Source organism: Gymnoscopelus microlampas, assembly GCF_963454915.1.
Source record: "Gymnoscopelus microlampas genome assembly, chromosome: 2".
Classification (NCBI taxonomy): domain Eukaryota; kingdom Metazoa; phylum Chordata; class Actinopteri; order Myctophiformes; family Myctophidae; genus Gymnoscopelus; species Gymnoscopelus microlampas.
The window spans coordinates 40236326-40250360 of NC_139939.1; the positions used below are offsets into that span (position 1 = coordinate 40236326).

General features: G+C 45.1%; 1 protein-coding gene across 6 annotated transcripts in view; it reads left to right on the forward strand.

The window, feature by feature from the left end:
• gab1 (GRB2-associated binding protein 1) overlaps positions 1-14035 on the forward strand; it is a 67945-nt gene that overhangs the window by 36510 nt on the left and 17400 nt on the right. For all 6 annotated transcript variants that reach the window (XM_084046359.1, XM_084046361.1, XM_084046362.1 and 3 more), the window contains 2 exons: positions 10807-10935; positions 11310-11475. In XM_084046359.1, coding sequence (XP_083902485.1) covers positions 10807-10935; positions 11310-11475 — 295 coding nt within the window. The remainder of the gene's footprint in view (positions 1-10806; positions 10936-11309; positions 11476-14035) is intronic.

The window sequence follows — 14035 nt, forward strand, 5'->3', positions numbered from 1 at the left end:
TCAACTATCTGTGACTATAGACTTGACCCAGACTTTTAGTTATTTGGATTTGAACTTGGACTTTCTAACAGAGTGCACATTTTATAATGAGTAATGAAAAAAATAAATTATAATCCAGCTATTGTGTACTACTAGAAGTATTGCGTATGCTACATCACATACAGTATATGGTATGATCTGAATGCCAGTGGAGGGAAATTACATGTGAATTTATAGTGGTGATTTGGAATGATGCATGAACTGTTTTCTCATCTACCTCGTAAGCCTAATTTGGGCTGGGGGTACATTTTGGGGAACATTAAGTGCTGGAGACTTGGTACTTTAACTTGAGGTAATCTAAGGTGACTTGGACTTGTGAACTGAAGACTTGAGACTTGAAAAGTGACTTGACTATAGCACCGTTGCTAGGTAGCAAACTTAGCCAAAGTGATTGTTAAAAAACAGCTTCAGCTTGTACACTTGATGCATTTGTTATACCTTTATTTTATGACAATGACAATTTGGATCCCTGAAGATCTTTGTCAACCCTTATTCTGATGTGTTTACTAGTCTACAACTGTCAGTGTGGTTGATGTTGTGACATCACTGCTCATCCAGAGTTCTAAGGAACAGGGTTGGAACTGGCACTCGATGGTGTGTGCTGCCTGCCCTATGAAAGTAAACAGCTTCAGTTACGTTGTAATTAGGGAAATTACCTGGTCTAGTGTTTGGAAGGAATGAAATCTTGCATAAACCCACCAGCCAGCACTCCATGGCGGTTACATGGCGGCTTTCCGACATGTCGCCTTTCCGACGTTAACGAACCCTATACCTAACCCTCACCCTAACCCTAACCGCACGCGGAAGCCACTAGTCGGAGTGGCGAGATGTCGGCGTGGAAGACTGTTACCCTCCATGGCACATGATTGGATGCTACTTTTGTATAGCAAGTCAATGCCCAGTATGCCCATGATTTTCCTAGAGTGTGCCTGCGCTGCGTGTGTGTCTGCATGCAAGTACGTGCATGCAAATGCTTACATTTTGACTTATATAGTGTATGTTGAAGTGAAATACTATACCACACAAAACCTGCTTGCTGGAAAGGTAAATTCTAATCTTTGAGCAATCTATCATTCTAATGTCTGTATTTTGCTCTAATGAGTGTTATTGACCCCCTTTCTGACCTCATCAGAACAAATTCCTATAATATATTATATAACATACAGTAACAGGCAATTGAGGCAAACATCTGTTTTTACTAACAAGACAGTTAAGATTTGAAGTGAGTTGTGCTGACAGTACATTGCTTGCAGTATTGCATTGAGTGTATACATTGTGGTGGCATTGAGGATTGTACAGTTTTGGCAATGTTTCAAGTGTCTCGTTATGTCCCCACCGCTCTGTTTCAGCCCATTGAATTTGATGTGCCAGGCGGGCACATGCTGTGCCCACATTAACAGCGGATGGCACATAAGCCAGGAGCTATTTCACACTTGCAAATGACTCCTGGGTCACTCCGTTTCTCACACACACAATTAAACGACGGTGTCATAGAAACGGCACACCCCTCCACAATGTTTTTGTAGAGACACGTGCATCCGATCTCATCCCCATTATACACAACTAGAGTTTCTGGGGGCTACGCCCCCCTCAACCCCAGCCGCACACGGGGCCCAGCGTGGGCGCGTGTATATTGGGGTACCCAAATCGCCGGAGTAAAGCTGTGGAAAAGTAAAAAAAAATAGAAGAAATTATATTTTTTATGTTGCAGGTCCGCGGACCCCCTGCTGGTCCACTGACCCCTGTGGAGTGTTGGGACGCGCGGGGACCCCCCTGGAACATTGCGGAACCCTTCGGTGTTTTTCTTTTTTTCATGAAGGTGGTTGCTTGTTTCTGGCGCTTGTTTTTAGAAAACCTGGCATGCCAACCTGGCAACCCTGCTGTGTTTACCCTTACCAGATGGAGTAACGGAGCGCGCTGTAGTTGTTTTCCACGCTCGCGCTAATGAAGCACTAAACGGAGAAGCTTATGATTGTGAGGTTGAGCGTGAATGTATTAGCATTGTAGTCACCTGAATTGAGCGTGGAAGCAGAAGACACGGTGAAGGGGAGGTGAAGGAGGCGCTTCTGTTGTTGTTGTTCTGGCGACGGAGAGAGCTGCGGAGTTTCAATGGCGGCCGTTCGTGTTGTTTCGGCGAAACCCGTCGCCGTTCGGTGTCGGTGGTGCGCACGGTAAACGGTAAGAAAGTGATTCACCTTCCGTTTTGTCCGAAATGTGGTGAGTGTAATAAATTATGTTGCGACGTGGAAACTGTGAAGTGAGCAATGATAGGCGCCCTACGCCACCCGTAAATTGTGAAAGTCGGCCGTGGCTACTGTGTTGGCGACATGTGCTGTGTCGGCGTTGTGTTTACTCGATTACAGAGCTGTGGCTATAGCGTCAGCGGCGCGCGGAAGTAACTTGCCGTTTATATAATTAGATTGATATTGGTTTAACACAACTGCGTCTACATACAATGGACCCCGGCACTCCTTACCGATATTTTGCAAATGGCATACTTCAAGATATTATGTTACAGTTGTATTGTTTTATGATGTCAGTCTACTGTCTGATTTTATGTTCTTTATCCGCTAAAATAAGTTCTTGTATGAGCCTCATAAGCCTGATTATCAGACAGAAGCTGCGTGGAGCTTCAGTCTGACATTGGCAGCAGTGTCCGCGATTACCAGAGGGAGGGGATTCGAATTTCCCTAAACCAATCACAAGATTCACGGATCCGCCTACATCTGACGTCATCGTACAGCTTGTTTTAGCAGATCCTCACTGATTGGCTTGTCGTTAGACCACTCCCACCTCCGACTCTGATTTGTCAGGTATCTCTTCGATCGCGAAAAGCCATAGGCTGACATTATAATGCCAGACCAAGAGGAGCTCACTCAGAGAGTGGGCGGGGTCTATGGTCAGGAACCAGGCTACTGATTTATACTTTGTGGCACGACGGTGTTGATGCCAAAAATAGCAGATCTACAAGATCTACAACGTGTCGTGGATCCGACACATTTTGAGCTTGCAGATCTGCTGTTGTCAGTCATGCGACAGTGCATACATTGGGCATTAGACTTCAACTAAGTGTTTCTGATGCTGGTGAGACAGTAGTCAGAAACCCACAGGCCACTGTCTCATTCACAAAGCATTAGAGATATGGAGGATGAATTCAAGTGTGCAGTTTAACAGCCCCATTACGGCGGTCCATTCACATTAGCAATTAGTGCACTTAAAGGCCTTTCAGGCTGCATTAAGCTATCTATGGCACAGAGCACAATTAGCCAGTTAAGTGCACTATATTGCAGTCAAATTGGAACTGCAGGAGTTTGAGCGCTGTTGCAGGGATGCATGCTTATGCATGTTTAGAGCGCTGAATCTGTGCAAGCTTCTTGTGGTGAAGCCCTGAATTGAGCACCAAGATTTTAACTACTTCAGGCTCTAGGCCACAATATATTGTGACACGTAATAATTCAGATTATTTTGATAGATATGATGGTTATGCTCATTTTTTTGTCACAAGTGTATGCCCCGACACTCAGAAATGCAGGCATCAGAAATGTTCCGGAAATGTATTTATTTATTTAAAGGTTAATACATATGGTTTCTGACGTAGTTGTTGCTTTCCAAAATATCCTTGGCACTAGGACCCTGCAGCATTAGTTTTGGAGCTGTACTTATGTGGTTTGTTTTGAACTGAATCCTGGGAATCGCAGTTCTAACAGGCCATAGACAGACACTGCAATGACAACAGAGTTACCAGTGGCGCTGCCAAAAAAGACTGCTTACATGAATGTTACACAGTATCACTTCAACCCATTAAGACCTGAGGCTAGAGCCATATGAAATCCGTGTTAACGGAATCGCGGACGGAATCGCGGAAATGACCAATAAAAATGGAATTGGAATAAAACACGGAATATTGCAGAATTTGAAAAAAAAAAAAAAATCGCGGTAAAATATTTTTTTTTACCGCGAATTTTTACAAATCCACGGGACACCACCATTTTGCATGGCCACATCCTACTTTATAAACAGTAAAATCCACGTAGAAATAGTCTTAGAAAGACGATAGAAACAATAATACATGCGCGACGCCATTTTGCGCATGCTCAGACCGAAGTCACCGAATTATTTTGGGAACATTTTTGCGTATAACACAACAAGGGCCATGTATGGACTGTTATATATTGAACATTTATTCATTTCCACTTACCAGACACTTTTTTTTATGGTAAAAATGAGCATAAAAAGCAAAATACAGAATTCAGAAATATTAAAATGGAAAAAACAGAATTTGGGAAAAAATAAAACGGAATTGGGAAAAAAATAAAACGGATTTCATATGGCTCTACCTGAGGCTAATTCCACAAATGCCTTCTAAATCAGTAGTTCTCAAACTTTTTCGTGTCAAGGACCCCAAAATTGATATATGGCTGCGGACCCCCATCTGAAAATGTTTAGTGCCAGGGACCCCCAGAAGAGAAGATTTGTGTAAAAATTTAGCAGAAATAAAAATGGCAGATGTACTAGCTCGCAGCTTTAGGAATTGGACCGTTAAGGAACCAGAATCATTCAAATCGCAAAGGATCCCAAACTTACTTCTGATTGGTATTAGACCTTGAGAGTTGTGTTATGGAACAGACTAGCAAACTGCTTATCCTAAGAAGAATGTTCCACATGCTGATAACTATACCCTCACTTGCCAATTTCAGGCTTTGCAGCCGTATGTCACTGGTTCAGGAATGAGGAACTAGTTAGAGAAATGTGGTAACAACCAAAAATGTATTAGATGAGATCTGTCAGTATCTTTGAATGCATAGCATTCGTGTCATGATTTACTGCAGGGTGATGCAATGCGGTTGAAATGTCTTCTTCTCTTTAAAATAGACCTTGAAGTAAAAGGGAGTCGTGACCTGTTCTCGAGTCTGAGCCTTGCTGCTGTAATACTCTCCACATACAAACCGGGACACAAGTTGTACAACACGCTTTTACGACTGTTGCATGGTATACAAGCATATAATGTCTTTGTTTTTGGCGCGGGATCTTGTGTTTTTGCACAGACAACAGTTGGTAGCTGTTTGTTTCCTGTACTCAGGCCTCTGTAGCCTTCTATCGGTCAGCTGGCATAGACGTTGAGCCCTTCTCCCCCCCCGAGTACCAGATGCTCCAGAGGGGCACTGTGATAAGACCCCAAACAAAAGACACTGTTCTTAGGAAGGCCCATAGCTGGTGAGAGCAGGAGTAGGGCGGAGGGGCTGAGAATGTGGTGCCTCACAAGCACCATTATGTATGAAACGATATCACAGTGGACACAGTTCTACAGTGTATCATTAGGTCAAACCATACATGTTCCATATGTCTGTCTGTCCATGATGTGTGACATAATATATAGGCCTACTACATACAGAGTACAGTGGCTAGAGGTGATGCAGTTAAGCAGCCCTCACTCTCCTTGCCTTTCTCTCTGCTGTTCTTACACACACACACACACACACACACACACACACACACACACACACACACACACACACACACACACACACACACACACACACACGCACACGCACTGTAAACTCTTCCACCTCAGCCTATGTCACAGTGGTGGAGGTGATAGTGGTTTTAAGAGGTCTCTGAGTGTGGCATCTCCTCTGCCTCTTCTTTCTGTCTCTCTATCTCAGTCTCTCCCTCTCTCTCTCTTTGGCTGTCTCTCTCCCATCCTTGTAGTCATCCCCTCAATGCCCTCCCTGTCCATGGACCCTGGCGGTGGTAGTGGGGGGGGGGGTCTCTTCCTGTCCCTCATCCTATCAGAAGACACCAGGACACTAAGAGAAGGGGAGGGGCCAGCTCCCATGCCAGCTCCAGTCCTTACTTGTCTCGTCCCATGCTGTCCCATTCCCCTACCACACACGCACGCGTACACACCAGCACACACACACACACGCACACACGCACACACGCACACACACACACACACACACACACACACACACACACACACACACACACACACACACACACACACACACACACACACACACACACACACACACACACACACACACGGCCTCTGTAATTGTTGGGTCGGAATATTGTGACTGGTTCTGGATCAGTTTGGCTTCTGACTCACAGAGGTGAGGTGTATTGTGTACGGCGAATAAGAGCTGGAATCTGATCAGCTTGGACTTATGGGGATTGTAATTCTTTGTGCTGACAGCTTTGTATTCAGAACAACACTGTTGTGAATACAGAACTAGGAGCTCCAGAGCGGGATAGAGGTCTCTTGACAGAGTCCCAGCAGAAGGTAGGCAGGTACATTGTTTACATCTTGATTTCAAGTGCTTTTGGAAATTGCCTAACTTGGCACCTATTGAACACTCAGTGTCCACAGTGGAAGGGGGTCCCTTCTTTTGTGATCATTACCGAGCTTTCTGCCTTTTCTTTTTCCTACCAAGGTTTTTTTTTCTTGGGGGGGATTTTCCTTGCCTGATTGAAGGTCTTAGGACAGGTGGAATCATTTTGTTTCCTTTGTTAAATTTGGGCATGTAAAGCCCTTGGAGATTTGACATCTGTGGTGGTGATGAGTGGGACCACCTGTCGTTCTGTCCACCTTTCTTAGCCACTCCTATAACCTCTACTTGTACAGTAGGTGTTCATCTGGGGGCTGCTTACAATGAGCTGAGCAGGTAGGGAGGTTCAGTGTGTTGTGCATCAGCCATGACTGCAGCAAAGATTGCATAGGTGACCTTTCTGTTATGGGACAGTCACTTAAAACGCTATAGGCAGGAACCGTCACAACAAGCCTTGGTTCCTCTAACACTGTGTGTGTGTGTGTGTGTGTGTGTGTGTGTGTGTGTGTGTGTGTGTGTGTGTGTGTGTGTGTGTGTGTGTGTGTGTGTGTGTGTGTGTGTGTGTGTGTGTGTGTGTGTGTGTGTGTGTGTGTGTGTGTGTGTGTGTGCGGGTCAGTGCTTTGCATTGTGGTCTGCTGTGGTGTCAGCGGCTGTGTTGATGAGAGAAAGACTGTGGGTCAGCGAGATGCCACTGGGCTCAGGCAGACAATGGTTCTCTGGTAGATGTGTGCAGGTTGCTGTTTGGTGGCAATAGAGCCCAGTGTGTACAGGGATTTGGTGTATTTGGGGTTGCATTTGGCTGGGCATGTGTGTGTGTGTGTGTGTGTGTGAGCAAACTAGCAAAGTGCCAATTTTAAGAATCAGTGATTGTGTTTTAGGAATGTGTGTGTATCTGTGTTTGTGCTTGTGTTTGCTTCTCCATTGATTTCCAGTATAAAATGAAAAGTTTTAAAAAGTTGAATATTAATGTGGGGCATTTGCTTCCATGGCCTACTGGCAGCTGATCCTTGTAGTGGTTTGCGAGATCAGACAATGTGTGTTTGTTCGTATGTCTGTCTGTGCACGGCAACAACAGCTGCAGTTGTTTGCAACACAAAGATGCAACCAGTTACACAAATTAAACACAAACAGGAGACAGTGCCCCACACACACACACACACACACACACACACACACACACACACACACACACACACACACACACACACACACACACACACACACACACACACACACACACACACACACACACACACACACACACAAACCCTCGTCTAGGCCACTAGGTGCCATTCATGCACTAAAAAAAACATGCCCTCTGTTTGAAATCTCTGCTTGCTGTATGTACCTGTGTGGTCAGTAGTTATGTTCTTTTAGCGCAGTGTTTCCAGAACAGTATATGAATATATATTTTTAAGAAATAGTGAAAATAGCAGATCTACAAGCTCGCAACGTGATGCGACGCGTCGTGAGCTTGTAGATCGGCTATTTTCTCTAATGTGGGTCCAGGTGAGACAGCAAATTTTCGATGTTTTAGCGCATCCAGGAGTTCAGAGCAGCAGCAGTGTATGAGCTTTGGAGGCCTCAGTGCTAGAGAAGTGTTTCTGTCTGTCTGTCAGTCTGATTGTCTCTCTCTCATTCTTGGGTGGTGCCAGTCCTCATGGCGTAACCCAAGCCTCCAATTGCCCCCCCCCCTCCCCCCCCCCACACACCCCCACTATCCCTGCGGGTAACCTGACCCCAGAGTGCTTTGTCATGTTTCAGTGGGGGGGGGGGGAGGTTCCCCGTCCCACACTCCCCCTCTTTGTCCGACCGCAACATGGCACCGTCACAACAATCCCGTCCTGAGATCGTCTTTGACAGAAATGATGGGTGTAACTCCTCAGCTTCAGGAACGCCCCATGTGTGCTAGGATAAAGACCAGCAGGTGTTGTTGTGAAGTCTTTGTACTTCTGCAGGTTATTTTACCTCGCAGTGAAATTGCGTGAATTATTAAAAAGTTGTATTTGTTAAACTAGGGCTCTTGCCTTTTTACGGCCCAATAGTAGGGGGACTTCACGTTATGTGGGACATAAAGTGGGACAGCTCTATGCTTTAGAATAGTGATTTGATATCTGCAAAATCAGTTTGCACGTTTGTAGCTCCCTTTGATGACTTTATTTGGCACCACCTGAGTGAGCTGAGCGACGTTTCGAGCTTCAGACTAGGCTGTCTGTGTGCTCGAAACATCTCTCAGCCCGCCTGCTCTGTTTGTTATGGGGAAGAATTATTATGGCTCCCTACACAGAACCCAGTCTGGGGTCTTGGCCCACTAACAAAGGGATGTCCTGTGGATGGAAAAACAGCTGAGGGACCCAAAAGGAAAAAAAAAAAGCGAAAGCCCACAGCATTGTTAATTAGTTAAAAACCTAACCCATCCAACAAGAAAAACAAAACAAGACAGGAAAACATACAAGAACAAAGCCTTAGTTTGCATTCCTTGCTCTGTGTTGGCACGCTCACCAACTCCTCTGATCTCAGTGGCTGTTGTTATTGTACCCGCTCCCTTCCCTCAATCTACAAACTCAACAGTACTGGTCAGAGAACAGCAGCAGCACCCGTAGTATAGTATTCACCAGTTCATGTATGGTATTCACCAGTTCATGTGGTATTACTGGAATTCTTCAGCAATTCATCGGATAGTAGAGGTCAGGTGATCTTCTAGTCGTCAGACGTTCTATCAATAAATGGAAATATTGCATTATTAAGAAATCCCTTGCATTGGTAATAACGGTCAGCCTTGTACCATCTCTAATATTCTATATTCTATATATATATAGTATTCAACAACAAGTTGTCTTGGTGTGTTGTTTTATTTTGTTTTTATCTCCCATTTAGATTTCATTGTAGTTTTACTTTAGAGATACCACTGACAAGTGGCTGGAGGTCTCCCAACCTCCAGCCTCTCCAGCCTCAAACCCTTTAGTTGTGTCAGTAAAAGGAAGCCTTGCATTGTAAAGAAACCCCTGCCCTTAGAGCAAAACCTAGAGATGTGTGGATTAAAACTGCCTGCTGGTGTTTTAGCCAAGAGCACATTTTTCCTCCTGGAAAAAAAACACACACAAAAATCCAAATGTTTCCTAACTACTCTGACTCAGCAAAAAACAGAGTTCACGACCTTGCTGGTGTTTTGCAGGCAGAGAATTGCTGCCTGTTAAGCCTCCGTTTGACAGCAAGCGGGGACATTTTCAGTGCTACGAGCTGTCTCAATTAATCTGAGGTGTCAGCTGCTGATGTAGAGCTGGGGAACGCTACAGGATGAAAACAAACTATCTGGATTGAAGAGTATTATGGCGTTGTGCCACTTTGTACAAATGAATGATGACTATTTTCTCCCCTCTCTCATATTGATTGACCAGGACTCTTAATATGATGGCCAAGGTTTAATCTTATGAAGATGTGCAGTTTGTAATTTATTTGGAAAGTGCAGCACAACAGACCTTTGTTTTCAAAGACGGACAGATTTAGAATTTATGAAGACATTTTTCATTGTCCCTATGTTATATTATAAAATTTATATTTCAGGACTGGCTTATCCTTGTAAATGCCACAGCGGGTCTCTTGTTGACTATGGTGGTACAAAGTACACAGTACTTGCACCACCATAAATAAACTCTTACTGGTCCTTTTGTACACTTTCAGAGATACAGACTGTGTATGTTGGAGTGTTCTCCAGACAGAGGCACTTGGCTCTAAACTTCCTGTCAGCTACACCATGTCTACTGCGTAAAAAGTCAAAGAGCATCTCCTTGTGTGATTTATGTTCTGCCCACTGTCTGCCCTCGATTTAACTCCTCTGTCTGCTACGAGGTCCCACAGACAGACTAATCCCATTGTTAACGAAAAAGGAAACTAATTACTTGTTTCCAATTTTGGATCATGCCGTTCATCCCAATCAGGGTGCAAGACCAAACTATGACTGTGGCGAGTGTGATGGTCGACCCAGACATATTTCTGGTTGCGGGCCGGTCCCCACTGTTCCTGTGTGCCTCGGTGAGGTCTGGCTGCAGCCAGCTGGTGGTGGAAGGGAGTACAAACACACAGACACAGATACACACACACACACACACACACACACACACACACACACACACACACACACACACACACACACACACACACACACACACACACACACACACACACACACACACACACACACACACACACACACACACACACACACACACACACACACACACACACACACACACACACACACACACACACACACACACACACTGAAAACACACACTGATGCCGGGACAAACCATGAGCCAAGTTGTAGAGACAAAATCCCGGGCCAACTTGTGGTCAGTCAGAAATGGAGCAGCCCATGTGAGAGAACTCACAAATGACCTTTGTGCCTGCCCCCCCCCCCCCTCTATTCCTGCAGGCATGGAAGAAGAGGTGGTTTGTTCTGCGCAGCGGGCGTCTGTCAGGCGACCCAGACGTGTTGGAGTACTACAAGAATGACCACGCTAAGAAGCCCATCCGCGTGATCGACCTCAACCTGTGTGAGCAGGTAAGACCCCAACCCCACCCCCACCCAAATTTCCACAGAAACCTTGACAGCATGACACTCAATGTCTGTGTCTTACCTGTGACAGGCAGTTATGACAAACCATTAAAAAAATATCTGTTACCAGCCTTTAGTCAGATCCACAGTGGGCGTCTATTCAGTCTTGGCTGAGGCTGTACAGTTCTACAACTCAATCATTCCATTCCATTAGTTGACATCACCAGCACTAGTAGTCTTGTGATGTCCTTCACTGTAACCCACTTATTCTAGGTGTATTTAACACTGCCTCTTGATGACAAGGTCACATTTACAGTTTGGGGAGATATTATGTGTTGTGTAAAGTGTTTTTCTTCTTTTTTTTTAAATTTTTACACAAGGTGGATGCTGGGCTGACGTTCAACAAGAAGGACCTGGAGCATAGCTTCATCTTTGACATCAAGACCATTGACCGTGTCTTCTACCTGGTGGCCGACACAGAGGACGAGATGAACAAGTGGGTGCGCTGCATCTGCGACATCTGCGGCTTCAACCCCACCGATGAAGGTAAGACATTGGGCTGGTCAGAGAGTTTTCTCCTTCCAGTTGGGGGTGTGCACAATTCAAGGTCTCATGCGGTACACTGAGTTACATATTTCAGTGAAAGTGAATCAATACACAACTGTATCATCATTAGATAATAGGGGTTGAGCATAAAGGCCAAAGCATATCGGCACCGACGAACGCACATCAAGACAGCTGTCCCTATTATGTTCTTTGTTAACCTTCATACTGGTGGAAGCGAGGTGTCTACTGGCATGCGTCATGCACTGCCAATTCACACTACGGTCCAACTTTACTGCATCAACGGCCCCGAAAAACAAACTTGCTTCCTTGTATTTGTACATCCTGGCTACTGTACCTCCACTCGTCTTGTAGATCTTCTTCTATTATCAGTGCTGGCTCTTTGGCACACCTAAATAATCAAATGGACTCAAGTCATTGTTTTAGCTGCTGTTGTCTTTACCCTGCTGAAACGGGTCTGTTAACACAACTCCACCCACCACTGGGTATCAAAATCAAACCAGTTTAGTGCTAGTAACTATGCACATACTGTACATGGAAAATTGATATTAAGGTTTTGTTGACACGCAGCATTGCACCACTTCCTGTTGATTCCAGGGGCATCAAATGAGGCTGCGTCAACTGTGTCTTTGCGTCAAGGGACAGAAGCTCCCAGGCAAGGAAAGGGGCATATTTTTCTCTGGAGACTCTGCCCATCAGTGGGCACATGAATACAAAATTCCCCTTCCGCTTATATTGGTTTGGGAACATGCAGTGCAACAGCGCTCCCCCACAGGGTGACTGGCAAATAAGTATTCATGCGAAGCTCAAAGCCAACATGCCAGTCACTATATAGTTGATTGGTCTGTTTTGATTTGTGTTATTCAAATAGTTCCTTCTTTCTGGTGGACTTGGCTAAACTGGTTGTAAGCTCCATGAGGGGCCTGTTCCATGGAGTTCTCAGCCCAGGCCTAATGGTCCGTGTGTTGAGATAGGCTCACATTTCCCTCTCTGCTCTCTGTTCCCAGCACTGGATAATTAAAGCATTGTGTTCTCTGCAGTCCCACCGACACTTGGTTCCTTCTTTCCTTTCCCTGGCTTGTCTGGTTCTGATTCTCTCACTCCCATTCTCTCTCTTCTCTCTTCTCTCTTCTCTCTTCTCTCTTCTCTCTTCTCTCTTCTCTCTTCTCTCTTCTCTCTTCTCTATTCTTTCTCTATCTTCTCTCTCGGTCTTCCCTTTCTTTCTGAGCCCAGTAGGCCCCTAAACCAGAATGGTTGCTTAGTTTTAGTTTTTCTAGTGATTTAAAACATAAAACCAAAGACAGTGGTTGAAAATACAGTTATAAAATATGGTGGTTTCAAAATATATATATATATTTTTTTGCAACAAAACCACAGGCTGTTTACAGGTTCATCTCACCCCTCAACAGATAACAAAAAAGAAACAAACATTTGAAGATAGATGACAAGTCATGACTCCACTGGAGAAAGAAAGTGTCCTTCCACGTTTGTCTGTCTACATCCCTTTGGAAGCACTTCACTTTCTCATCAGGTCTAATGCTATATGGCATAAGGCATTCACACATAATTACAAAGACTGATGCCACTGAGAAATGTATGGCAGGAGCATGTCATTTTTCCCTTCTCCCCCAAATACCAATTCAGCTCAAACCCTGGCAACAAGCGACTGTTCTTGGCTCCAAGGTCAGCCTCTCTTTTGTGTTGTGACTAATACGATGTCTCAACCTCTGCTAACCAGCGTTGGTCGGGAAACGACCTTGATAGAACATAGTTCACGCCACCTTCTGTCACCAAGTTAGTGGACCTGCTTGATAAATCTCTTGTACACACACACTCATATACACGCACGCACCCACAATTTAAATTGGCATTCCTGATTTGACTGCTTATAAGACAAACATCCCCACAGATACGCAGCTGCCAGTTCTCATTCAAAACGAGGTGGCCTTGAAATGCTTTCTAGTGTTCCTATATCTATGCTCATCTGAGACCCACCTCCTGTTCTCTTGGTGGGCGGGTGAGGGTGCTTTGTGGCAGGAGTGGATAGATATTAGGTGGTGGTGTGGGCTTCAGAGCCAGGCAAGGGTGCTTCATGGCAGGTGTCGATATTAGGTAGGTGGATGATGGGCATTGTAAACAGAGAGGGCATTCTCCAACCGTCTGGATGAATCAGCATGTATAGCTTCAGCAAACAAATGGAGAGTAGACGTGCACTAGACTAGAGAGAGGGAGAGAGAGAGAGAGAAATTGAGTTTGAAGGGGGAGAGAGAACAGAAGATGAAGGAACCAAGAGTGTTATGGAAGAGAGTGGGAGGGGAAGTGTGTGTGTGTGTGTGTGTGTGTGTGTGTGTGTGTGTGTGTGTGTGTGTGTGTGTGTGTGTGTGTGTGTGTGTGTGTGTGTGTGTGTGTGTGTGTGTGTGTGTGTGTGTGTGTGTGTGTGTGTGTGTGTGTGTGTGTGTGTGTGTGTGTGTGTGGGGGGGGGGGTCCAGCTAGGATCTATATTATGCCCTTCCTGTTCTTACTGCAGCACACATGCAGCAAA